The following is a 27,926-nucleotide window of genomic DNA, read 5'->3' as shown; positions in this document are numbered from 1 at the left end:
TAAAGGGTCTAACTGTAAAAGGTCTAGCTGTACAGGGTCTAACTGTAAAGGGTCTAACTGTACAGGGTCTAACTGTAAAGGGTCTAACTGTAAAGGGTCTAACTGTACAGGGCCTAACTGTAAAAGGTCTAACTGTAAAAGGTCTAACTGTAAATGCCCTAACTGTAAAGGGTCTAACTGTAAAGGGCCTAACTGTAAAGGGTCTAACTGTAGGGTCTAACTGTAAACGGCCTAACTGTACAGGGTCTAACTGTACAGGGTCTAACTGTAAAGGGTCTAACTGTAGGGTCTAACAGTACAGAGTCTAACTGTAAAGGGCTTAATAGTAGGGTCTAACTGTAGGGTCTAACTGTAAAGGGTCTAACTGTACAGGGCCTAACTGTACAGGGCCTAACTGTAAAGGGCCTCACTGTAGGGTCGAACTGTACAGGGTCTAACTGTAAAGGGCCTAACTGTAAAGGGTCTAATTGTAAAGGGGTTTTACTATAAAGGGTCTAACTGTAAATGGTCTAACTGTACAGGGCCTAACTGTAAAGGGCCTCACTATAGGGTCTAACTGTAAAGGGCCTAACTGTAAAGGGTCTAACTGTACAGGGTCTAACTGTAAAGGGTCTTACTGTAGGGTATGACTGTACAGGGTCTAAATGTACAGGGTCTAAATGTACAGGGTCTAACTGTAAAGGGTCTAACTGTAAAGGGCCTTTTAGTAGGGTCTAACTGTAAAGGGTCTAACTGTACAGGGTCTAACTGTAACGGGTCTTACTGTAGGGTCTAACTGTACAGGGTATAACTGTAAAGGGTCTAACTGTAGGGTCTAACTGTAAAGGGACTAACTGTAAAGAGCCTTTTAGTAGGGTCTAACTGCAAAGGGCCTAACTGTAAAGGGTCTAACTGTACAGGGTCTAACTGTAAAGGGCCTTTTAGTAGGGTATCACTGTAAAGGGTCAAACTGTAAAGGGTCTAACTGTAAAAGGTTCTAACTGTACAGGGTCTAACTGTAGCGGGTCTTACTGTAGGGTATAACTGTAAAGGGTCTAACTGTAGGGTCTAACTGCAAAAGGCCTAACTGTAAAGGGTCTAACTGTAGGGTCGAACTATAGGGTCTAACTGTAAAGGGTCTAACTGTAAAGGGTCTAACTGTAAAGGGTCTAACTTTAAAGGGCCTAACTGTAAAGGGTCTAACTGTAAAGGGTCTAACTGTAAATGCCCTAACTGTAAAGGGCCTAGCTGTAAAGGGTCTAACTGTAGGGTCGAACTGTAAAGGGACTAACTATAAAGGGTTTAACTCTAGGGTCTAACTGTAAAGGGTCTAACTGTAAAGGGTCTAACTGTAGTGTCTAACTGTAAAGGGTCTAACTGTACAGGGCCTAACTGTACAGGGCCTAACTGTACAGGGCCTAACTGTACAGGGCCTCACTGTAGGGTCGAACTGTAAAGGGTCTAACTGTAAATGGTCTAACTGTACAGGGCCTAACTGTACAGTGCCTAACTGTAAAGGGCCTAACTGTAAAGGGTCTAACTGTATGGGGTCTAACTGTACAGGGCCTAACTGTAAAAGGTCTAACTCTAAATGCCCTAACTGTAAAGGGCCTAACTGTAAAGGGTCTAACTGTAGGGTATAACTTTACAGGGTCTAACTGTACAGGGTCTAACTGTACAGGGTCTAACTGTAAAGGGTCTAACTGTAGGGTCTAACAGTACAGAGTCTAACTGTAAAGGGCTTAATAGTAGGGTCTAACTGTAGTGTCTAACTGTAAAGGGTCTAACTGTACAGGGCCTAACTGTACAGGGCCTAACTGTACAGGGCCTAACTGTACAGGGCCTCACTGTAGGGTCGAACTGTAAAGGGCCTAACTGTAAAGGGTCTAACTGTACAGGGTCTAACTGTAAAGGGCCTAACTGTAAAGGGTCTAATTGTAAAGGGTCTAACTGTAAAGGGTCTAACTGTAAATGGTCTAACTGTACAGGGCCTAACTGTACAGTGCCTAACTGTAAAGGGCCACACTATAGGGTCTAACTGTAAAGGGCCTCACTGTAGGGTCTAACTGTAAAGGGCCTAACTGTAAAGGGACTCACTGTAGGGTCTAACTGTAAAGGGCCTAACTGTAAAGGGTCTAACTGTACAGGGTCTAAATGTACAGGGTCTAACTGTAAAGGGCCTAATAGTAGGGTTTAAATGTAAAGGGTCTAACTGTACAGGGTCTAACTGTAAAGGGTCTTACTGTAGGGTCTAACTGTACAGGGTCTAAATGTACAGGGTCTAAATGTACAGGGTCTAACTGTAAAGGGTCTAACTGTTAAGGGCCTAACTGTAAATGGTCAAAGTGTAAAGGGCCTAACTGTAAAGGGTCTAACTGTAAAGGGTCAAACTGCAAAGGGTCACACTGCAAAGGGTCTAACTGTAAAGGGCCTAACTGTAAAGGGTCTAACTGTAAAGGGTCTAACTGTAAAGGGCCGAAATGTAAAGTGTCTAACTGTAAAGGGCCTTTTAGTAGGGTCTAACTGTACAGGGTCTAACTGTAACGGTTCTTACTGTAGGGTCTAACTGTACAGGGTCTAACTGTAGGGTCTAACTGTAGGGTCTAACTGTAAAGGGTCTAACGGTAAAGGGCCTAACTTTACAGGGTATAACTGAAGTTTCTAACTGTAAAGGGTCTAACTGTAGGGTCTAACTGTACAGGGTCTAACTGTAAAGGGACTAACTGTAAAGAGCCTTTTAGTAGGGTCTAACTGCAAAGGATCTAACTGTAGGGTCTAACTGTACAGGGTCAAACTGTAAAGGGCCTAACTTTAAAGGGCCTAACTGTAAAGGATCTAACTTTAGGGTCTAACTGTAGGGTCTAACTGTAAAGGGTCTAACTGTAAAGGGTCTAACTGTACAGGGTCTAACTGTAAAGGGCCTTTTAGTAGGGTATCACTGTAAAGGGTCAAACTGTAAAGGGTCTAACTGTAAAAGGTTCTAACTGTACAGGGTCTAACTGTAGCGGGTCTTACTGTAGGGTATAACTGTAAAGGGTCTAACTGTAGGGTCTAACTGCAAAAGGCCTAACTGTAAAGGGTCTAACTGTAGGGTCGAACTATAGGGTCTAACTGTAAAGGGTCTAACTGTAAAGGGTCTAACTGTAAAGGGTCTAACTTTAAAGGGCCTAACTGTAAAGGGTCTAACTGTAAAGGGTCTAACTGTAAATGCCCTAACTGTAAAGGGCCTAGCTGTAAAGGGTCTAACTGTAGGGTCGAACTGTAAAGGGACTAACTATAAAGGGTTTAACTCTAGGGTCTAACTGTAAAGGGTCTAACTGTAAAGGGTCTAACTGTAGTGTCTAACTGTAAAGGGTCTAACTGTACAGGGCCTAACTGTACAGGGCCTAACTGTACAGGGCCTAACTGTACAGGGCCTCACTGTAGGGTCGAACTGTAAAGGGTCTAACTGTAAATGGTCTAACTGTACAGGGCCTAACTGTACAGTGCCTAACTGTAAAGGGCCTAACTGTAAAGGGTCTAACTGTATGGGGTCTAACTGTACAGGGCCTAACTGTAAAAGGTCTAACTCTAAATGCCCTAACTGTAAAGGGCCTAACTGTAAAGGGTCTAACTGTAGGGTATAACTTTACAGGGTCTAACTGTACAGGGTCTAACTGTACAGGGTCTAACTGTAAAGGGTCTAACTGTAGGGTCTAACAGTACAGAGTCTAACTGTAAAGGGCTTAATAGTAGGGTCTAACTGTAGTGTCTAACTGTAAAGGGTCTAACTGTACAGGGCCTAACTGTACAGGGCCTAACTGTACAGGGCCTAACTGTACAGGGCCTCACTGTAGGGTCGAACTGTAAAGGGCCTAACTGTAAAGGGTCTAACTGTACAGGGTCTAACTGTAAAGGGCCTAACTGTAAAGGGTCTAATTGTAAAGGGTCTAACTGTAAAGGGTCTAACTGTAAATGGTCTAACTGTACAGGGCCTAACTGTACAGTGCCTAACTGTAAAGGGCCACACTATAGGGTCTAACTGTAAAGGGCCTCACTGTAGGGTCTAACTGTAAAGGGCCTAACTGTAAAGGGACTCACTGTAGGGTCTAACTGTAAAGGGCCTAACTGTAAAGGGTCTAACTGTACAGGGTCTAAATGTACAGGGTCTAACTGTAAAGGGCCTAATAGTAGGGTTTAAATGTAAAGGGTCTAACTGTACAGGGTCTAACTGTAAAGGGTCTTACTGTAGGGTCTAACTGTACAGGGTCTAAATGTACAGGGTCTAAATGTACAGGGTCTAACTGTAAAGGGTCTAACTGTTAAGGGCCTAACTGTAAATGGTCAAAGTGTAAAGGGCCTAACTGTAAAGGGTCTAACTGTAAAGGGTCAAACTGCAAAGGGTCACACTGCAAAGGGTCTAACTGTAAAGGGCCTAACTGTAAAGGGTCTAACTGTAAAGGGTCTAACTGTAAAGGGCCGAAATGTAAAGTGTCTAACTGTAAAGGGCCTTTTAGTAGGGTCTAACTGTACAGGGTCTAACTGTAACGGTTCTTACTGTAGGGTCTAACTGTACAGGGTCTAACTGTAGGGTCTAACTGTAGGGTCTAACTGTAAAGGGTCTAACGGTAAAGGGCCTAACTTTACAGGGTATAACTGAAGTTTCTAACTGTAAAGGGTCTAACTGTAGGGTCTAACTGTACAGGGTCTAACTGTAAAGGGACTAACTGTAAAGAGCCTTTTAGTAGGGTCTAACTGCAAAGGATCTAACTGTAGGGTCTAACTGTACAGGGTCAAACTGTAAAGGGCCTAACTTTAAAGGGCCTAACTGTAAAGGATCTAACTTTAGGGTCTAACTGTAGGGTCTAACTGTAAAGGGTCTAACTGTAAAGGGTCTAACTGTAAAGGGTCTAACTTTAGGGTCTAACTGTAGGGTCTAACTGTAAAGGGTCTAACTGTAGGGTCTAACTGTAGGGTCTAACTGTAAATGCCCTAACTGTAAATGGTCTAACCGTAGGGTCTAACTGTAAAGTGTCTAACTGTAAAGGGTCTAACTCTAGGGTCTAACTGTGAAGGGCCTAACTGTACAGGGTCTACCTGTAAAGGGTCTAACTGTAGGGTCTAACTGTAAAGGGTCTAACTGTAAAGGGTCTAACTGTAGGGTCTAACTGTACAGGGTCTAACTGTAAAGGGTCTAACTGTAGGGTCTAACTGTAAAAGGTCTAACTGTAAATGCCCTAACTGTAAAGGGTCTAACTGTAAAATGTCTAACTGTAGGGTCTAACAGTAGGGTGTAACTGTAGGGCCTATCTGTAGCGTGCAATAATACACTCCATCTGCAAATTGCTTTTGGGAACTTCGGCAGAAAAACTTTATCTTCACTACTGAGCAAGAAAGGACAATATCAGAGTTTAATTCAATAGAAGGACCAGCACAGTTGTCTAATGTTATAGAAGAGAGGACCAGAACAGTAGTCTGTTATAGAAGAGAGGACCAGAACAGTAGTCTGTTATAGTAGAGAGGACCAGAACAGTAGTCTGATGTTATAGAAGAGAGGACCAGAACAGTAGTCTAATGTTATAGAAGAGAGGACAAGAACAGTAGTCTAATGTTATAGAAGAGAGGACCAGAACAGTAGTCTAATGTTATAGTAGAGAGGACCAGAACAGTAGTCTGATGTTATAGAAGAGAGGACCAGAACAGTAGTCTAATGTTATAGTAGAGAGGACCAGAACAGTAGTCTGTTATAGTAGAGAGGACCAGAACAGTAGTCTGATGTTATAGAAGAGAGGACCAGAACAGTAGTCTGTTATAGTAGAGAGGACCAGAACAGTAGTCTGTTTGGGGAAGATTTGGTGAAGTGTTACAAAGAAGATGATGGCAGTTTGGTTATGTGTGATGACTGTGAGATGATATGGCCTACAAATTCGACTGTTTTAAAGATGCAGACTTCAAAATTGCACATCAAAGCAACTTTAACGGCTACAGTTCAGATCGGTTAAATGGAAAATAGGGACGTGGATCAGAAAACCAGTCAGTATCTGGTGTGACCACCATTTGCCTCATGCAGCGCAACACATCTTGCAGCGCGACACATCTTGCAGCGCGACACACATTGCAGCGCGACACACATTGTGGCCTGTGGAATGTTGTCCCGCTCCTCTTCAGTGGCTGTGCGACTTTAATGGATATTGGCGGGAACTGGAACACGCTGTCGTACACGGCCAAAACATGCTCAATAGTTGACATGTCTGGTGAGTAGGCAGGCCATGGAAGAACTGGGACATTTTCATCTTCCAGGAATTGTGTACAGATCCTTGCGACATGGGGTCGTGCATTATCATGCTGAAACATGAGGTGATGGAGGTGGATGAAATGGCACAACAATGGGTTCGTGTGTTCGTTGTCTGTAGCCAATGTCTGCCCATGCCGTAACCCCACCGCCACCATGGGGCTCTCTGTTCAGTGTTGACATCAGCAAACCGCTCTGCCGTACAGTTGAAACCGCGATTCATCCTTAAAGACCACATAAAATACACAAAATTGCATTGAAAATCTTTCCTGGTTTTTGTTTTTTAGTTATTTCATTTTCTCCACGGTCCCTAAACATCTTTGCTGCGCAAGAGAAGCAGAAAAGAAATAGAAAACTTTACCTATGTGAACTATATTGAAGCCTTCATTCTATTGATTTATGAAATTATTCTGGTGAGCAAGTGTTTACAAATAGCCGACCAAAATGTCAGAAATTAGAAGCAGAAATATAAGCCTATCAAAATGTCAGAAATTAGAAGCAGAAATATAAGCCTATCAAAATGTCAGAAATTAAAAGCAGAAATATAAGCCTATCAAAATGCCAGAAATTAGAAGCAGAAATATAAGCCAATCAAAATGTCAGAAATTAAAAGCAGAAATATAAGCCTATCAAAAAAAATCGCTCCGTCCATCTTAGACTGTACATCACATTTTCTATTTGCGGGTTAAGGTTGGGCATGAGCCTCAGATTTGAATTCATCCACATATATTCACAGCCAGTCCTCTTCTGGCTGTGCCGGTTGGAGATTATAACAGAGCATGGCCAAGATGTTCAAATGTTCATAAATGACCAGCATGGTCCAATTAGAGAGAGCACACTTAAATTCACACAGGACACCGAATAGGACAGTAGAAGTACTCCAGATATAACAAACTGACCCCAGCCCCCCGACACATAAACTACTGCAGCATAAATACTGGAGGCTGAGACAGGAGGGGTCAGGAGACACTGTGGCCCCATCTGATGATACCCCCGGACGGGGCCAAACGTATGTTTTTAAGCCGAATGTTACAAATGATCTGTCCAAATATTTAAATGACTGTTTCAAATGTAGTCATACAACTTTTCTTATCTACTACTATCAGCACTAGCATTGCTGCTAATGATGTTGAACTCTGCTGGGAGCAGGTGATCGTTTAACAGTGTAGTATAACGCCTGAGGAGTGAGTGTGTGTGTGTGTGTGTGTGTGTGTGGGGGGGGGGGGGGGGGGCGTGTGTGTGGGGGGGTGTGTGTGTGTGCGTGCGTGCGTGCGTGTGTGTGTGTGTGTGTGTGTGGGTGCGTGCGTGCGTGCGTGCGTGCGTGTGTGTGGGTGCGTGTGTGTGTGTGTGTGGGTGCGCGTGTGTGTGTGTGTGTGTGTGTGTGTGTGTGTGTGTGTGTGTGTGTGTGCGTGCGTACGTGCTCCTGAACAGAATAGAGCCTTGTAAACGCCTCAACGTCTTCTCTAAATGCTTTATCTCCTCATGTTTGGAGTGACCAAAATATGTTCCCTGTCATTCTGCCAGCCACCCAGGCAGTCCTGCACCAATCACATACCCCGTAACACCCCCTTCACAGCCAGCCACCCAGGCTGACCTACACAGCAAGACATCTATCAATTTAGCATCCCTCCTATCAGCCACGTTAGCATCACTCCATGATCTCCTGTTGTCTTCTTCCCAGTCCGGTGGACGGTGTCATAGTGTTTAGACCCAGACAGAGACAGGCAGTGTGAAAACAGAGCTGGATGCTTGTCTGTACATAGTATAGTCTTACTGTACTCCTTCATGTATAACAGCTCTACCAGGTTTACAGTGTGTTCATTACTTGGCAAATATATTTATCAAAGGTTATTTCCCTCTCCCTCTCATCCCCTCTCCCTCTCATCCCCTCTCCCTCTCATCCCCTCTCCCTCTCTTCCCCCTCTCTCTCTCTTCACCGTCTCCCTCTCATCCCCTCTCCCTCTCATCCCCTCTCCTTTATCTTCACCCTCTCCCTCTCATCCCCTCTCCCTCTCTTCCCCCTCTCTCTCTCTTCACCGTCTCCCTCTCATCCCCTCTCCCTCTCATCCCCTCTCTCTCTTCACCATCTCCCTCTCATCCCCCTCTCCCTCTCTTCACCGTCTCCCTCCCATCCCCTCTCCCTCTCACCCCCTCTCCCTCTCTTCCCCCTCTCCTTTATCTTCACCCTCTCTCTCTCCCCCCTCTCCCTCTCATCCCCTCTCCCTCTCTTCCCCGTCTCCTTTATCTTCACCCTCTCTCTCTCCCCACTCTCCCTCTCATCCCCTCTCCCTCTCTTCCCCCTCTCCTTTATCTTCACCCTCTCTCTCTCCCCCCTCTCCCTCTCATCCCCTCTCCCTCTCCTTTATCTTCCCCATCTCCCTATGTTCCCCCTCTTCCCCCTCTCCCTCTCTTCCCCCTCTCTCTCTCTCTTCCCCCTCTCCCCCTCTCTCTCTCTTCCCCCTCTCCCCCTCTTCCCCCTCTCTCTCTCTCCTCCCTCTCTCTCTCTCTTCCCCCTCTCCCCCTCTTCCCCCTCTCCCTCTCTTCCCCCTCTCCCCCTCTCCCCCTCTCTTCCCCCTCTCCTTTATCTTCACCATCTCCCTATGTTCCCCTTCTCCCTCTCCCTCTCTTCCCCCTCTCTCCCTCTCTTCCCCCTCTCCCCCTCTCCCCCTTCTCCCTCTCTTCCCCATCTGCAGTCGTTGGGCACCAGTGTGGTGGTGGATATAGCTGTGATGGGCGAGGCCCACGGTCTGATCTCAGACCTGCTGGCAGACCCCTCACTGCCCCCCAACACCTTCACCTCCCTCCGTGCCGTCAGCAGCCTGCTCACCACTCAGCTCAACTTCCAGGTAAGAGCTGAACTCTTTGCAACTGCTTCTACGCCACTGACAGAATGTGTAAGGGCAGTGTGCAATATATATATATATATGATGTATGATATGCAGTACCAGTCAAAAGTTTGGACACACCTTCTCATTCAACATTTTTTTTTTTTTTACATTGTAAAATAATAGTGAAGACATCAAAACTATGAAATAAAACATATGTTTTTGGTTACGATCATGTCGTAACCAAAAAAGTTTGAAACAAATCAAAATGTAATTTATATGTGAGATTCTTCAAAGTAGCCACGCTTTGTCTTGACAGCTTTGCACACTCTTAGCATTCTCTCAACCAGCTTCATGAGGTAGTCACCTGGAATGCATTTTAATTACCTCTTTTGGGATAGGGGGTAGCATTTTCACTTTTGGATGAATAGCGTCCCCAGAGTGAACTGCCTCCTACTCTGTCCCAGATCCTAATATATGCATATTATTATTAGTATTGGATAGGAAACACTCTGAAGTTTCTAAAACTGTTTGAATGATGTCTGTGAGTATATCAGAACTCATATGGCAGGCGAAAACCTGAGAAAAATCCAACCAGGAAGTGGGACATCTGAGGTTTGTAGTTTTTCAAAGCTTGGCCTACCGAATACACAGTTTCTATGGAGTCAAGTTGTACTTCCTACGGCTTCCACTAAATGTCAACCGTCTTTAGAAACTTGTTTCAGGCTTCTGCTATAAAGGAGGGACTCATGAGACCTGTTTGAGTCAGTGTTCTGGCAGAGTGTCTCAGGCACGTGCCGCGCGCTCCCGACAGAGTTAGCTCTCGTTCCAGTGCTTTTCTTCAGACATAGGAATACTCTGGTTGGAACATTATTGATGTTTTATGTTAAAAACATCCTAAAGATTGATTCCATACATAGTTTGACTTGTTTCTACGACCTGTAATGGAACTTTTCGAGTTGTTGTCTGGACGAAGTGCTGGCGCCTCATGAAGATGGATTACTGGGCTGAACACGCTAACAACCAGTGGCTATTTGGACATAAATGATGGACTTTATGGAACAAATCAGTCATTTATTGTCGAACTGGGATTCCTGGGAGTGCCTTCTGATGAAGATCATCAAAGGTAAGTTAATATATATATAGTGTTATTTCTAACTTCTGTTGACTCCAAAATGGCGGATATTTCTCTGGCTGGATTGGGCTCTGAGCGCCGTTCTCAGATTATGCTTTTTCCGTAAAGTTTTTTTGAAATCTGACACAGCGGTTGCAATAAGGAGAGGTTTATCTAAAGTTCCATGTGTAATACTTGTATCTTTTATCAATGTTTATTATGAGTATTTCTGCAAAATCACCAGATGTTTTGGAATCAAAACATTACTGCACGTAACGTGCCAATGTAAACTGAGATTTTTGGATATAAATATGCACATTATCGAACAAAACATACATGTATTGTGTAACGTGATGTCATATCAGTGTCATCTGATGAAGATCATCAAAGGTTAGTGATTCATTTTATCTATATTTCTGCTTTTTGTGACTCCTATCTTTAGCTGGAAAATGGCTGTGTTTTTTTTACTTGTAGTTGATCTATCATAATCATATGTTGTGCTTTCGCTGTAAAGCACTTTTGAAATCAGACACGATGGGTAGATTAACAAGATCCACAATCACCCAACCTCATCCCAGTTGAGATAGTTTGGGATGAGTTGGACCGCAGAGTGAAGGAAAAGCAGCCAACAAATCAACTCCTTCAAGACTGTTGGAAAAGCATTCCTCATGAAGCTGGTTGAGAGAACGCCAAGAGTGTGCAAAGCTGTCACCAAGGCAAAGGGTGGCTACTTTCAAGAATCTAAAATCTAAAATATATTTTGAATTGTTTAACAATTTTTTGGTCACTACATGATGCCACGTGTTATTTCATAGTTTTGATGCCTTCACTATTATTATACAATGTAGAAAATAGTAAAGATAAAGAAAAACCCTCGAATGAGTAGGTGTGTCCAAACTTTTGACTGGTACTGTATGTGTAACTTGCAATATACTGTATGCATTGTGTATCATTGTAGTAGTATTTATTGGGATCCCCAATTAGCCGCTGCCAAGGCAGCAACTACTCTTCCTGGGGTCCAAACAGGAAATATAACAGTAAAATAAGTCAAATACATAATATAATATCATAATATACATACCACTACATAACACTACATACCACTACATAACACTACATAACACTACATAGCACTACATAACACTACATAATACTACACAACACTAAACAACACTACGTACTACTACATAATACTACGTACTTCTACATTATGCTACATAACACTACATAGCACTACATAACACTACATAATACTACATAATACTAGATAACACTACATAATACTACCTAGTAATACATAGTACTACATAACACTACATGGTACTACATAACCCTATGTAATAATACATAATACTAGATAACACGACATAATGCTACATAATACTACATAACGCTACATACCACTACACAACACTAAACAACACTACGTACTACTACATAATACTACGTACTTCTACATTATGCTACATAACACTACATAGTACTACAATGTACTGCATGACACTACATAACACAACGTAATATGAAATAATACTACATAGCACTACATAATACTACATTTTACTACATAATAATACATAACAATAGAAAATACTACATTTCACTAAAAAATACTACTTTATACTACATTATACTTCATAACACTACATAATACTGCATAATACTACATAATGCTACATAATGCTACATAATACTACATAACACTATATAATATTGAATTGTACTTCACAAAACTATATACAACTACAAAATACTACATAATACTACATAATACTACATAACATGACATGCACTACATAATACGACATAATGCTGCATAATACTACATAACACTACATAATATTGCATTGTACTTTACAAAACTATATACAACTACAAAATACTACATAATACTACATAATACTACATAACATGACATGCACTACATAATACGACATAATGCTGCATAATACTACATAACACTACATAATACTTCATAACACGACATAATAGGACATAATACTACATAATACTACATCAACTCCTACCTCTGCCTCATGCTTCAGAAAAGGTAAAGGGCTCCTGTCCTATGAGCTGTCCCGGCTTGCACAAGACAAGGATTCGGTCAAGGCCACCCAGCTACATAATGTAATACGTAGTACAGTGTAAATTACAGTACAAAATATATATCTGTGTGTCTCTTCACAGTCCCCTTTGGGTCGTAAAAGGTGTTTTTTTCTGTTTTTTGAATCTGTTCTTTTTTTTTGCTAGCTTTGGGTTACCTGGGGTTGCAGAGAGTTTCATGAAGTCGTTTTCCCAGCCTCTGTTCTGGACCTGGGGACTGTGAAGAGACTTCTGGTTGAATGTGGTGTTATACTGATGAGTGTCTGAACTGTGTGTCAACTGCTTGAACAGATTCGGTACCTTCAACACATCAACACCTTGCACAAAGACCAATAGTGAGTCAACCACTCCTCAACTTTGAGCCGGGAGAGACTGACATGCGTGTTACTGACATTTTCCCTCTGTGTTCATCTAAGTGCGAAAGGTTTTGCTCTGTTCTGGACCAACTGTAATTGCCTTATGTTCCTCTTTGCCGCACCTGACCACACAACCGGCCAGTGGTCCAGGTGTGACAAAACTAGGGCCTGTAGGACCTGTCTGGTCGACTGAAATGTCAAGAAAGCAGAGCAACACCTTATCATGGACAGATTAGGTTTAGTTTTGAGTGAGTGACTTGTCCCAAAAATTAGTTTTTTTTTGTTTTTGAGATATTTAGAACCAGCCTATTGTTAGTTACCCATTCTAGAACTGACTGGAGTTCTATGTTAAACCTATTGTTAGTTACCCATTCTAGAACTGACTGGAGTTCTATGTTAAACCTATTGTTAGTTACCCATTCTAGAACTGACTGGAGTTCTATGTTAAACCTATTGTTAGTTACCCATTCTAGAACTGACTGGAGCTCTGTGTTAAACCTATTGTTAGTTAGCCATTCTAGAACTGACTGGAGCTCTGTGTTAAACCTATTGTTAGTTACCATTCTAGAACTGACTGGAGCTCTGTGTTAAACCTATTGTTAGTTACCCATTCTAGAACTGACTGGAGCTCTGTGTTAAACCTATTGTTAGTTAGCCATTCTAGAACTGACTGGAGCTCTGTGTTAAACCTATTGTTAGTTACCATTCTAGAACTGACTGGAGCTCTATGTTAAACCTATTGTTAGTTACCCATTCTAGAACTGACTGGAGTTCTATGTTAAACCTATTGTTAGTTACCCATTCTAGAACTGACTGGAGCTCTATGTTAAACCTATTGTTAGTTACCCATTCTAGAACTGACTGGAGTTCTATGTTAAACCTATTGTTAGTTACCCATTCTAGAACTGACTGGAGCTCTGTGTTAAACCTATTGTTAGTTACCATTCTAGAACTGACTGGAGCTCTATGTTAAACCTATTGTTAGTTACCCATTCTAGAACTGACTGGAGTTCTATGTTAAACCTATTGTTAGTTACCCATTCTAGAACTGACTGGAGCTCTATGTTAAACCTATTGTTAGTTACCCATTCTAGAACTGACTGGAGTTCTATGTTAAACCTATTGTTAGTTACCCATTCTAGAACTGACTGGAGTTCTATGTTAAACCTGTTGTTAGTTACCATTCTAGAACTGACTGGAGTTCTATGTTAAACCTATTGTTAGTTACCCATTCTAGAACTGACTGGAGTTTTATGTTAAACCTATTGTTAGTTACCCATTCTAGAACTGACTGGAGTTCTATGTTAAACCTATTGTTAGTTACCCACTCTAGAACTGACTGGAGTTCTATGTTAAACCTATTGTTAGTTACCCATTCTAGAACTGACTGGAGTTCTATGTTAAACCTATTGTTAGTTACCCATTCTAGAACTGACTGGAGCTCTATGTTAAACCTGTTGTTAGTTACCCATTCTAGAACTGACTGGAGCTCTGTGTTAAACCTATTGTTTGTTACCCATTCTAGAACTGACTGGAGCTCTATGTTAAACCTATTGTTAGTTACCCATTCTAGAACTGACTGGAGTTCTATGTTAAACCTATTGTTAGTTACCCATTCTAGAACTGACTGGAGTTCTGTGTTAAACCTATTGTTAGTTACCCATTCTAGAACTGACTGGAGCTCTGTGTTAAACCTATTGTTAGTTACCCATTCTAGAACTGACTGGAGCTCTGTGTTAAACCTATTGTTAGTTACCCATTCTAGAACTGACTGGAGCTCTATGTTAAACCTATTGTTAGTTACCCATTCTAGAACTGACTGGAGCTCTATGTTAAACCTGTTGTTAGTTACCCATTCTAGAACTGACTGGAGCTCTATGTTAAACCTGTTGTTAGTTACCCATTCTAGAACTGACTGGAGCTCTATGTTAAACCTGTTGTTAGTTACCCATTCTAGAACTGACTGGAGTTCTATGTTAAACCTGTTGTTAGTTACCCATTCTAGAACTGACTGGAGTTCTATGTTAAACCTGTTGTTAGTTACCCATTCTAGAACTGACTGGAGCTCTATGTTAAACCTGTTGTTAGTTACCCATTCTAGAACTGACTGGAGTTCTATGTTAAACCTGTTGTTAGTTACCCATTCTAGAACTGACTGGAGTTCTATGTTAAACCTATTGTTAGTTACCCATTCTATAACTGACTGGAGCTCTATGTTAAACCTGTTGTTAGTTACCATTCTAGAACTGACTGGAGTTCTATGTTTAGGGTGTCATACATTAGATTTATTCTACTGTTGTAGCTGATGTATATACAGTACTGTTGAGTCGTCAGTGTACGTATACACACAGGCTTTATTCAAGGTCAGTGGGAAGGTCCTCCTCGATTGTGTTTTTGTGTTGATTGGGTCCATTCTGTTGCCTACCTAAAACACAACGTGGACCACAATGGAAATAAGTATAATATATGTATTTGTGTGTACAGTAGGTTTACTTGGCTGAGGCACCGCTTTGTGTATGTTAAATCTGTCAAATAAAATTAAATATACAATTCTTCCAGCCCCTGCACCGTCCGCGCCTCGCTCCCCTGGGCGTCAACCTGGGAGACGCCTACATCTGCTCCGACTCAGAGGAGGGATCTGAGAAGATAGGGGAGAAGACCAATACCTTACCTAAGGTGAGGACAGATGCATGGTGGGAAAGGGAGAGGGGGAGAGGAGTGGCCTGAGAAGACAGGTGAGAGGACCAATACCTTACCAAAGGTGAGAACAGATGCATGGTGGGAAAGGTAGATGGGCAGAGGAGGGGTCTGAGAAGATAGGGGAGATGACCAATACCTTACCTAAGGTGAGGGCAGATGCATGGTGGGAAAGGGAGAGGGGGAGAGGATTGGCCTGAGAAGACAGGTGAGAGAACCAATACCTTACCAAAGCTGACAACAGATGCATGGTGGGAATGGGAGATGAGCAGAGGATTGGCCTGAGAAGGGGGGGACCAATATACTCTACCTAAGGAGAGAAGGGTCCTGACTGCTATACAGTGCCTTCAGAAAGTATTCACACCCCTTGACTTTTCCACGTTTTGTTTTTTTACAAAGTGGAAATAAACTTTATAAAAATTAACTTTTTTGGTCAACAATCCATACAAAATACTCTGTAATGTCAAAGTGAAATTTTTACATTTGTAAAAACGAATATATATATTGAATATATATATTATTAGATACAGTAAGTATTCATCCCCCTGAGTCAACACATGTTAGAATCACCTTTGTCAGCGATTACAGATGTGTCTTTCTGGGTAAGTCTCTGAGAGCTTTGCACGCCTGGATTGTAAAATATTTGCACATTATTCTTAAAAAAAAAAAATTCAAGCTTTGTCAAGTTGGTTGTTAATCATTGCTAGGCGGCCATTTTAAGTCTTGTCGTAGATTTTAAAGCCAATTCAAGTCAAATCAGTAACTAGGCCACTCAGGAATATTCAATGTCATCTTGGTAAGCAACTGCAGTGTAGATTTGGCCTTGTGTTTTAGGTTATTGTCCTGCTGAAAGGTGAATTTGTCCTGCTGAAAGGTGAATTTGTCTCCCAGTATCTATTTTGAAATACAGTATATATACCCCGGTATGTAACCTTGTCTGTTTGTCAAATAAATTACATTCAGCTCAGGGCTCTAGCTATGCATGTGGTTTGCTAACTTGCTAGCTAATTGGCTAAATGTCAAGATCAAACTTCTTGGTTACAAGCAGAGACATTCAATCAAATCAAATCGAATGTAATTTGTCACATGCGCCGAATGCAACCTTATCGTGAAATGCTTACTTACAAGCCCTTTTAAACAACAATGCAGTTCAAGAAATAGAGTTATGACAATATTTACAAAATAAAATAAAGTCAAAAATAAAATAAAAAGTAATACAATAAAATAACAATAATGAGGCTATAATCCCGGATCAAGATCCCTGTTGGCTAAATTGTTTTACTCTGTATTTTTTATACTACCCCTTATGTGCACTTCCAGTAATACCGTATACCCCGGTATAGTACTGAAAATGCTATGATGGTGTGAACATCTGGATATGACCCAACCCTATTTTGAAAGCAGACTGATGCATGCTAGTATTCTGCCTGTGCTTAGCTCTATTTCCTGTACTGACTTCTTTCTTTTCAGTCTGTCAATTAGGTTAGTATTTGTTAGTATTTGTTATTTGTTAGTATTTATTCGTTTTGTGGTAAACCATCCTCAGGTTTATCTGGAAAAACCTCCCTGGTCTTTGTGGTTGAATCTGTATTTGAAATTCACTGCTTGACTGAGGGACTGTACAGGTGATGTGTGCAGTGCAGCGATTAGGTTGTCATTATCGAACACAGAGTGGGTCCATGCAGCTTAAAAAGCAAATGTTTACTCCTGAACCAGCGCGACTCACAGGAGCAATTAGGGTTAAATAAAGATTAAAATAAATACAATTAAAATAAGTGCCTTGCTCAAGGGGCACATCGGCAGATTTTTTCACCTTTTGTTGACTCAATTTGTACAAATTTAGAAAAACATAAGTCAAGGGGTGTGGCTACTTTTTGAAGGCAGTGTATACTGACTGGTTTAAGACAAAATATCAGAGGAATTTCTTTTTTGGGGGGTTGAAATTTAACAGTGTAAGAAATGAAACTTTGACTTTGGTTACCACTTGTAGTGCCGCGATGCCATAGTGTGAAATATGTTGTTGAATCAGTGATTTGTCATTGTTATAACCCTCCCTAACATGACTTATGGCCTACGTAACAATGCTACACGCATATGTTCATGTTTTATTGTCCGGCTAATGAGCACGAGTACTCCCCTGCTTTGAACTTTTTTTACCGTCAAAGAAAAGACTGTATTTTCATAGAGTTTCTTGTGGAAAAAAAAATATGTCTGGTGCTTAGAGGGGGGGGGGGGGGGGGTTCTCCTTCTCGTTCTCTCTTTCATTTAAACAGCTGTGTCAACATGACAGATTTTCAGAAGCAGGCAGAGAGAGAGATGGAGAGAGAGATGGAGCGAGTGAGAGAGATTTGTTGATTTCAAAAAAAGCTTTTGACTCAATTTGTCATGAGGGTCTGCTTAAACACCATATATTGCAGAGCAGAATTAGGCCGATACCCGCTAACTATCACAATCCAGAAAAGAGACATTAAATTCTACAATCATCTAAAAGGAAGCAATTCCCAAACCTTCCATAACAAATCCATCACCTATAGAGAAATTAACCTGGAGAAGAGTCCCCCAAGCAAGCTGGTCCTGGCTCTGTTCACAAACACAAACAGAACCCACAGAGCCCCAGGACAGCAACACATTTAGACCCAACCAAATCATGAGATTTGACACACTGGAAAGGATTAACAAAAACACAGAGCAAACTAGAATACTATTTGGCCCTGAACAGAGAGTACACAGTGGCAGAATACCTGGCCACCGTGACTGCCCCAAACTTAAGGAAAGCTTTGACTATGTACAGACTCAGTGAACATAGCCTTGCTATTGAGAAGGCCGCCGAAGGCAGACCTGGCTCTCAAGAGAAGACAGGCTATGTGCTCACTGCCCACAAAATGAGGTGGAAACTGAGCTGCACTTCCTAACCTCCTGCCAAATGTATGACCATATTAGAGACACATATTTCCCTCAGATTACACAGATCCACAAAGAATTCAAAAACAAATCCAATCTTGATAAACTCCCATATCTACTGGGTGAAATTCCACAGTGTGCCATCACAGCAGCAAGATGTGTGACCTGTTGTCACAAGAAAAGCGCAACCAGTGAAGAACAAACACAATTGTAAATACAACCCATATTTATGTTTATTTACTAAACTATTTGCACATCGTTACAACACTCTATATAGACATAATATGACATTTGTAATGTCTTTATTATTTTGGAACTTTTGTGAGTGTAATGTTTACTGTACATTTTTATTTCATTTATTTTTTGTTTATTATCTATTTCACTGGATTTGGCAATGTTAACATATCTTTCCCATGCCAATAAAGCGCCTTGAATTGAATTGAGAGAGACAGAGACAGCGGCAGAGACAGAAAGAGAGAGAAAGAGATGTGTAGAAGCAGACAAGAGAGGGATGTGAGGGATGTGAGGGATGAGAGGGATGAGGGATATGAGGGATGAGAGGGATGACAGTTTATGTATTTACAGACAGGAGGACTCCCTGTTGATACGTTGATCATTTATCTGAAGGATTAAATATCTAAACTCTTTCCCCTCTACTTCCCTTTGGTCTCCCTCTATTCCCTCTCTCCTAACGCCCCCCAACCCTCACGGTGTGTGTGTGTGTGTGTGTGGTCGGTCGACTGTTCCCTGTTCCATGAGTGATCAAACCAGTCTCAGAGCTGACAGAATTATAGTTTTAGCTCGTCTGTATGAAGCACTTACGAAATAAAACCTTGTTAAAAGTAAAGCTAAGACAAACTGTGCAACGTCCAATCATGGCTACTTTACATACACACACACACACACACACACACACGCACGCACGCACGCACGCACGCACACACACACACACACACACACACACACACACACACACACACACACACACACACACACACACACACACACACACACACACACACACACACACACACACACACACGCACACGCACACGCACACGCACACGCACACTCACATTAGCCAGGGAGCGCCAGGGAGAGCCAGGGAGGGCCAGAGAGAGCCAGGGAGGGTCAGGGAGGGCCAGGAAGAGCCAGGGAAGGCCAGGGAGCGCCAGGGAGAGCCAGGGAGCGCCAGGGAGGGCCAGGGAAAGCCAGGGAGAGTCAGGGAGGGCCAGGGAGGGCCAGGGAGAGCCAGGGAGAGCCAGGGAGAGCCAGGGAGGGCCAGGGAGCGCCAGGGAGCGCCAGGGAGAGCCAGGGAGCGCCAGGGAGAGCCAGGGAGGGCCAGGGAGAGCCAGGAAGATCCAGGGAGGGCCAGGGAGAGCCAGGGAAAGCCAGGGAGGGCCAGGGAGAGCCAGGGAGTGCCAGGGAGGGCCAGGGAGGGCCAGGGAGGGCCAGGGAGAGCCAGGGAAGGACATGGAGGGCCAGGGAGGGCCAGGGAGGGCTAGGGAGAGCTAGGGAGAGAGGGCTGGCAGAACTCTAAGTGCCGCTGGCAGAGAACTGGAGGAGGGGGAATGCGGTTAGTGGCAGAGGGTGTGTGTGTGTGTGTGTGTGTGTGTGTGTGTGTGTGTGTGTGTGTGTGTGTGTGTGTGTGTGTGTGTGTGTGTGTGTGTGTGTGTGTGTGTGTGTGTGTGTGTGTGTGTGTGGTGGAAAGTCCTGTACTGCTGTGCTGTGCTTGCTTTTTTCTCTAAGAGAAATTTTGACATCCACTGTGGTGCATACTGATGGCTTTCCAGTGCTTAAATCCCCAAACTTACATTCTTCTAAAAACACACATATGGGCGTGTGCACATATTCATGTACACACACACACACACACACACACACACACACACACACACACACACACACACACACACACACACACACACACACACACACACACACACACACACACACACACACACACACACACACACACACACTTACTGTTTTCAAAGTGCTGCATGTTCTCATTTTTAATATGCTGAGCCACTGAGAACTGTCTGGCGTGAGTTCAGGCCGAGGAGGAGAAGCACATACCAACTACGAATAACATGAATAACATGAATAACAAACACATAATCGTTAACAAACTGTTTGAGTCTTTAACTAAACATTTTTCTCCACACGAATCATGAACACGTAACCTGTAACATCTAAACAAACTACACTCTTTGTACCCATCACAAAACATCACAAAACATGTTGAAACATTCCAAAATGTCATGATACATAACGAAACATCACTAAACATCATCAAACACCATTAAATGTAACCAAACATCATGAAACATCACCAAACACCAAAAAACATCACCAAACACCATGAAACATCACCAAACACCAAAAAACACCCCCAAACATAACAAAACATCACCAAACCCCACAAAACATCACCAAACCCCACAAAACATCACCAAACACCACAAAACATCACCAAACACCATGAAACATCACCAAACACCACGAAACATCACCAAACACAATGAAATATCACCAAACACCAAAAAAACACAAAACATCACCAAACCCCACAGAACATCACCAAACACCATGAAACATCACCAAATACCATGCAACATCACCAAATACCAAAAAACACCATGAAACATCACCAAACACCACAAAACATCTCCAAACCCCACAAAACATCACCAAACACCATGAAACATCACCAAACACCAGGAAACATCACCAAATACCATGAAACATCACCAAACACCATGAAACATGATAAAACACCATGAAACATCACCAAACACCATGAAACATCACCAAACACCATGAAACATGATAAAACACCATGAAACATCACCAAACACCATGAAACGTCACCAAAGACCATGTAACATCACCAAACACCATGAAACATCACCAAACACCATGAAACATCACAAAACACCATGAAACATCACCAAACACCACGAAACATCACCAAACACAATGAAATATCACCAAACACCAAAAAAACATGAAACATCACCAAACCCCACAGAACATCTGCAAACACCATGAAACATCACCAAACACCATGAAACATCACCAAACACCAAAAACACCATGAAACATCACCAAACACCACAAAACATCACCAAAGACCACAAAACATCACCAAACACCATGAAACATCACCAAACACCATGAAACATGATAAAACACCATGAAACATCACCAAAGACCACAAAACATCACCAAACACCATGAAACATCTCCAAACACCATGAAACATCACCAAACACAATGAAACATGATAAAAAAACCATGAAACATCACCAAACACCATGAAACATCACCAAACACCATGACACATCACCAAAGACCATGTAACATCACCGAACACCATGAAACATCACCAAACACCATGAAACATGATAAAACACCATGAAACATCACCAAACACCACAAAACATCACCAAACACCATGAAACATCACCAAATACCATGAAACATCACCAAACACCATGAAACATGATAAAACACCATGAAACATCACCAAAGACCACAAAACATCACCAAACACCATGAAACATCTCCAAACACCATGAAACATGATAAAACACCATGAAACATCACCAAACACCACAAAACATCACCAAACACCATGAAACATGATAAAACACCACGAAACATCACCAAACACCATGAAACATCACCAAACACCATGAAACATCACCAAAGACCATGTAACATCACCGAAGACCATGTAACATCACCGAACACCATGAAACATCACCAAACACCATGAAACATGACAAAACACCATGAAACATGATAAAACACCATGAAACATGATAAAACACCATGAAACATCACCAAACACAATGAAACATCACCAAACACCATGAAACATCACCAAACACCATGAAACATCACCAAAGACCATGGAACATCACCGAACACCATGAAACATCATCAAACACCATGAAACATGATAAAACACCATGAAACATCACCAAACACCATGAAACATCACCAATCACCATGAAACATCACCAAACACCACAAAACATCACCAAACACAATGAAATATCACCAAACACCAAAAAACACCCCCAAACATAACAAAACATCACCAAACCCCACAAAACATCACCAAACCCCACAAAACATCACCAAACACCATGAAACATCACCAATCACCATGAAACATCACCAAACACCACAAAACATCACCAAACACAATGAAATATCACCAAACACCAAAAAAACACGAAACATCACCAAACCCCACAGAACATCTCCAAACACCATGAAACATCACCAAACACCAAAACATCACCAAACACCACAAAACATCTCCAAACCCCACAAAACATCACCAAACACCATGAAACATCACCAAACACCAGGAAACATCACCAAATACCATGAAACATCATCAAACACCATGAAACATGATAAAACACCATGAAACATCACCAAACACCATGAAACATCACCAATCACCATGAAACATCACCAAACACCACAAAACATCACCAAACACATGAAACATCACCAAACACCACAAAACATCACAAACACCAAAACACAATGAAATATCACCAAACACCATGAAACATCAACACCATGAAACATCACACAAACCCCACAGAAACATCACCAAACCCCACAGAACATCTCCAAACACCATGAAACATCACCAAACACCATGAAACATCACCAAACACCAAAAACACCATGAAACATCACCAAAGACCACAAAACATCACCAAACACCATGAAACATCACCAAATACCATGAAACATCACCAAACACCATGAAACATGATAAAACACCATGAAACATCACCAAAGACCACAAAACATCACCAAACACCACGAAACATCTCCAAACACCATGAAACATCACCAAACACCACAAAACATCACCAAACACCATGAAACATGATAAAACACCATGAAACATCACCAAACACCATGAAACATCACCAAACACCATGAAACATCACCAAAGACCATGTAACATCACCGAACACCATGAAACATCACCAAACACCATGAAACATCACCAAACACCATGACACATCACCAAAGACCATGTAACATCACCGAACACCATGAAACATCACCAAACACCACAAAACATCACCAAACACCATGAAACATGATAAAACACCACAAGACATTTAAGCTGTATTTACTCAGATATCACAGCAGTAGAGTTTTACAATTGAGCTGGCCGGACAGACAGACAGACAGACAGACAGACAGACAGTAAGTAAGTACTGGGTCATGGTGCATGTCAAGAGGTTGCATGAGGGAGCTCTACCACACGTAGTGCCAACTCTCTGCCAGCAAACAGATGGCAGCATCGCTACTGGGAATCCAATCCCAGGGAAAGAAGACTGGGGTGGGAGAGAGAGGAGAGGAGAGGAGAGGAGAGGAGAGGAGAGGGGAGGGGAGGGGAGGGGAGGGGAGGGGAGAGGAGAGGAGAGGAGAGGAGAGGAGAGGAGAGGAGAGGGGTGAGGGGAGGGGAGGGGGGAGGGGAGGGGAGGGGAGAGGGGGAAGGAAGAGAGAGATAATCCAATGAAATAGTGTCAACAACAGCCCACCCAAATAGCCCACTAGAATGATGAGGAACTCATACCGTCTGCAGACTCTCTGATTCTTCAAGCTCTTTGATCTCTATACATCTTACTGCATGTATGTGTAAAAAGACACTAGCTTTGTCCCAATATCCACACTTATAGCAATAAGTAATGTAAGTATGGGCATTTTTCAAATCAGTTGTTGCTTTATTTGTTCCGCTGTAGCATCTGCGGCGTAGCACATGAACATCGCATAGCTGCTTATCTAACAGATCATTGTATAATGTCGTACGTTTTATAGCGTCTGCGGCGTAGCCTGCACCCGGGGCTATTGAGGAGGACCTCCTCTACATGGACCACCACCACCTCAGCTACGGGCCTGCCCACCATCGAACCCGGACCAGTACGCAGGGCCAGCATCAGCATCAAACCCTTCCACGAACCGCTCGTCTGCAGGTAGGCTACAGTACTGAGCCCCAAAGCCTAACCCCTGTCAAACTATCCAACAGTACAAATACAGTGTGGGTTAACCCTTTAGAACACACTATAATTCTAGAACGGTGCTATGGGGTTCCTAGAATGGGTTTTAAAAAGAAGTCTGGAATGAAATTGTAATCGTACCGTGATCACCATAGTGATAATCACAACATGCCTGTCATCAGTAGGATGTTGGAGATGAAATGGGTTCACTTTACTATAACATGCTAAACCCAGAGTCATTCTGTGGGCCAGAGAGACGCTGTGCCCCATGTGGGCCAGAGAGACGCTGTGCCCCATGTGGGCCAGAGAGACGCTGTGCCCCATGTGGGCCAGAGAGACGCTGTGCCCCATGTGGGCCGGAGAGACGCTGTGCCCCATGTCGGCCGGAGAGACGCTGTGCCCCATGTGGGTCGGAGAGACGCTGTGCCCCATGTGGGTCGGAGAGACGCTGTGCCCCATGTGGGCCGGAGAGACGCTGTGCCCCATGTGGGCCGGAGAGACGCTGTGCCCCATGTGGGCCGGAGAGACGCTGTGCCCCATGTGGGCCAGAGAGACGCTGTGCCCCATGTGGGCCGGAGAGACGCTGTGCCCCATGTGGGCCGGAGAGACGCTGTGCCCCATGTGGGCCGGAGAGACGCTGTGCCCCATGTGGGCCGGAGAGACGCTGTGCCCCATGTGGGCCGGAGAGACGCTGTGCCCCATGTGGGCCAGAGAGACGCTGTGCCCCATGTGGGCCAGAGAGACGCTGTGCCCCATGTGGGCCAGAGAGACGCTGTGCCCCATGTGGGCCGGAGAGACGCTGTGCCCCATGTGGGCCGGAGAGACGCTGTGCCCCATGTGGGCCGGAGAGACGCTGTGCCCCATGTGGGCCGGAGAGACGCTGTGCCCCATGTGGGCCGGAGAGACGCTGTGCCCCATGTGGGCCGGAGAGACGCTGTGCCCCATGTGGGCCGGAGAGACGCTGTGCCCCATGTGGGCCGGAGAGACGCTGTGCCCCATGTGGGCCGGAGAGACGCTGTGCCCCATGTGGGCCGGAGAGACGCTGTGCCCCATGTGGGCCGGAGAGACGCTGTGCCCCATGTGGGCCGGAGAGACGCTGTGCCCCATGTGGGCCGGAGAGACGCTGTGCCCCATGTGGGCCGGAGAGACGCTGTGCCCCATGTGGGCCGGAGAGACGCTGTGCCCCATGTGGGCCGGAGAGACGCTGTGCCCCATGTGGGCCGGAGAGACGCTGTGCCCCATGTGGGCCGGAGAGACGCTGTGCCCCATGTGGGCCGGAGAGACGCTGTGCCCCATGTGGGCCGGAGAGACGCTGTGCCCCATGTGGGCCGGAGAGACGCTGTGCCCCATGTGGGCCGGAGAGACGCTGTGCCCCATGTGGGCCGGAGAGACGCTGTGCCCCATGTGGGCCGGAGAGACGCTGTGCCCCATGTGGGCCGGAGAGACGCTGTGCCCCATGTGGGCCGGAGAGACGCTGTGCCCCATGTGGGCCGGAGAGACGCTGTGCCCCATGTGGGCCGGAGAGACGCTGTGCCCCATGTGGGCCAGAGAGACGCTGTGCCCCATGTGGGCCAGAGAGACGCTGTGCCCCATGTGGGCCAGAGAGACGCTGTGCCCCATGTGGGCCAGAGAGACGCTGTGCCCCATGTGGGCCAGAGAGACGCTGTGCCCCATGTGAGCCAGAGAGACGCTGTGCCCCATGTGGGCCAGAGAGACGCTGTGCCCCATGTGGGCCAGAGAGACGCTGTGCCCCATGTGGGCCGGAGAGACGCTGTGCCCCATGTGGGCCGGAGAGACGCTGTGCCCCATGTGGGCCGGAGAGACGCTGTGCCCCATGTGGGCCGGAGAGACGCTGTGCCCCATGTGGGCCGGAGAGACGCTGTGCCCCATGTGGGCCGGAGAGACGCTGTGCCCCATGTGGGCCGGAGAGACGCTGTGCCCCATGTGGGCCGGAGAGACGCTGTGCCCCATGTGGGCCGGAGAGACGCTGTGCCCCATGTGGGCCGGAGAGACGCTGTGCCCCATGTGGGCCGGAGAGACGCTGTGCCCCATGTGGGCCGGAGAGACGCTGTGCCCCATGTGGGCCGGAGAGACGCTGTGCCCCATGTGGGCCGGAGAGACGCTGTGCCCCATGTGGGCCGGAGAGACGCTGTGCCCCATGTGGGCCGGAGAGACGCTGTGCCCCATGTGGGCCGGAGAGACGCTGTGCCCCATGTGGGCCGGAGAGACGCTGTGCCCCATGTGGGCCAGAGAGACGCTGTGCCCCATGTGGGCCAGAGAGACGCTGTGCCCCATGTGGGCCAGAGAGACGCTGTGCCCCATGTGGGCCGGAGAGACGCTGTGCCCCATGTGGGCCGGAGAGACGCTGTGCCCCATGTGGGCCGGAGAGACGCTGTGCCCCATGTGGGCCGGAGAGACGCTGTGCCCCATGTGGGCCGGAGAGACGCTGTGCCCCATGTGGGCCGGAGAGACGCTGTGCCCCATGTGGGCCGGAGAGACGCTGTGCCCCATGTGGGCCGGAGAGACGCTGTGCCCCATGTGGGCCGGAGAGACGCTGTGCCCCATGTGGGCCGGAGAGACGCTGTGCCCCATGTGGGCCAGAGAGACGCTGTGCCCCATGTGGGCCGGAGAGACGCTGTGCCCCATGTGGGCCGGAGAGACGCTGTGCCCCATGTGGGCCGGAGAGACGCTGTGCCCCATGTGGGCCGGAGAGACGCTGTGCCCCATGTGGGCCGGAGAGACGCTGTGCCCCATGTGGGCCGGAGAGACGCTGTGCCCCATGTGGGCCGGAGAGACGCTGTGCCCCATGTGGGCCGGAGAGACGCTGTGCCCCATGTGGGCCGGAGAGACGCTGTGCCCCATGTGGGCCGGAGAGACGCTGTGCCCCATGTGGGCCGGAGAGACGCTGTGCCCCATGTGGGCCGGAGAGACGCTGTGCCCCATGTGGGCCAGAGAGACGCTGTGCCCCATGTGGGCCAGAGAGACGCTGTGCCCCATGTGGGCCAGAGAGACGCTGTGCCCCATGTGGGCCAGAGAGACGCTGTGCCCCATGTGGGCCAGAGAGACGCTGTGCCCCATGTGGGCCAGAGAGACGCTGTGCCCCATGTGGGCCAGAGAGACGCTGTGCCCCATGTGGGCCAGAGAGACGCTGTGCCCCATGTGGGCCAGAGAGACGTGCCCCATGTGCCCGCTGTGCCCCATGTGGGCCAGAGAGACGCTGTGCCCCACGCTGTGCCCCATGTGGGCCGGAGAGACGCTGTGCCCCATGTGGGCCGGAGAGACGCTGTGCCCCATGTGGGCCAGAGAGACGCTGTGCCCCATGTGGGCCAGAGAGACGCTGTGCCCCATGTGGGCCAGAGAGACGCTGTGCCCCATGTGGGCCAGAGAGACGCTGTGCCCCATGTGGGCCGGAGAGACGCTGTGCCCCATGTGGGCCGGAGAGACGCTGTGCCCCATGTGGGCCAGAGAGACGCTGTGCCCCATGTGGGCCAGAGAGACGCTGTGCCCCATGTGGGCCAGAGAGACGCTGTGCCCCATGTGGGCCGGAGAGACGCTGTGCCCCATGTGGGCCAGAGAGACGCTGTGCCCCATGTGGGCCGGAGAGACGCTGTGCCCCATGTGGGCCGGAGA

General features: G+C 45.6%; 1 protein-coding gene across 1 annotated transcript in view; it reads left to right on the top strand.

Moving 5' to 3' along the window:
- Positions 1-27,926, top strand: part of LOC139376063 (cGMP-inhibited 3',5'-cyclic phosphodiesterase 3A-like) — a 235,909-nt gene that overhangs the window by 167,881 nt on the left and 40,102 nt on the right. The window contains exons 3-5 of the mRNA XM_071118214.1: positions 8,944-9,096; positions 15,208-15,324; positions 24,118-24,272. Coding sequence (XP_070974315.1) covers positions 8,944-9,096; positions 15,208-15,324; positions 24,118-24,272 — 425 coding nt within the window. The remainder of the gene's footprint in view (positions 1-8,943; positions 9,097-15,207; positions 15,325-24,117; positions 24,273-27,926) is intronic.

The sequence above is a fragment of the Oncorhynchus clarkii genome, chromosome 2 (assembly GCF_045791955.1).
Source record: "Oncorhynchus clarkii lewisi isolate Uvic-CL-2024 chromosome 2, UVic_Ocla_1.0, whole genome shotgun sequence".
Lineage (NCBI taxonomy): Eukaryota > Metazoa > Chordata > Actinopteri > Salmoniformes > Salmonidae > Oncorhynchus > Oncorhynchus clarkii.
This window is presented reverse-complemented; position numbering and strand designations above follow the sequence as displayed.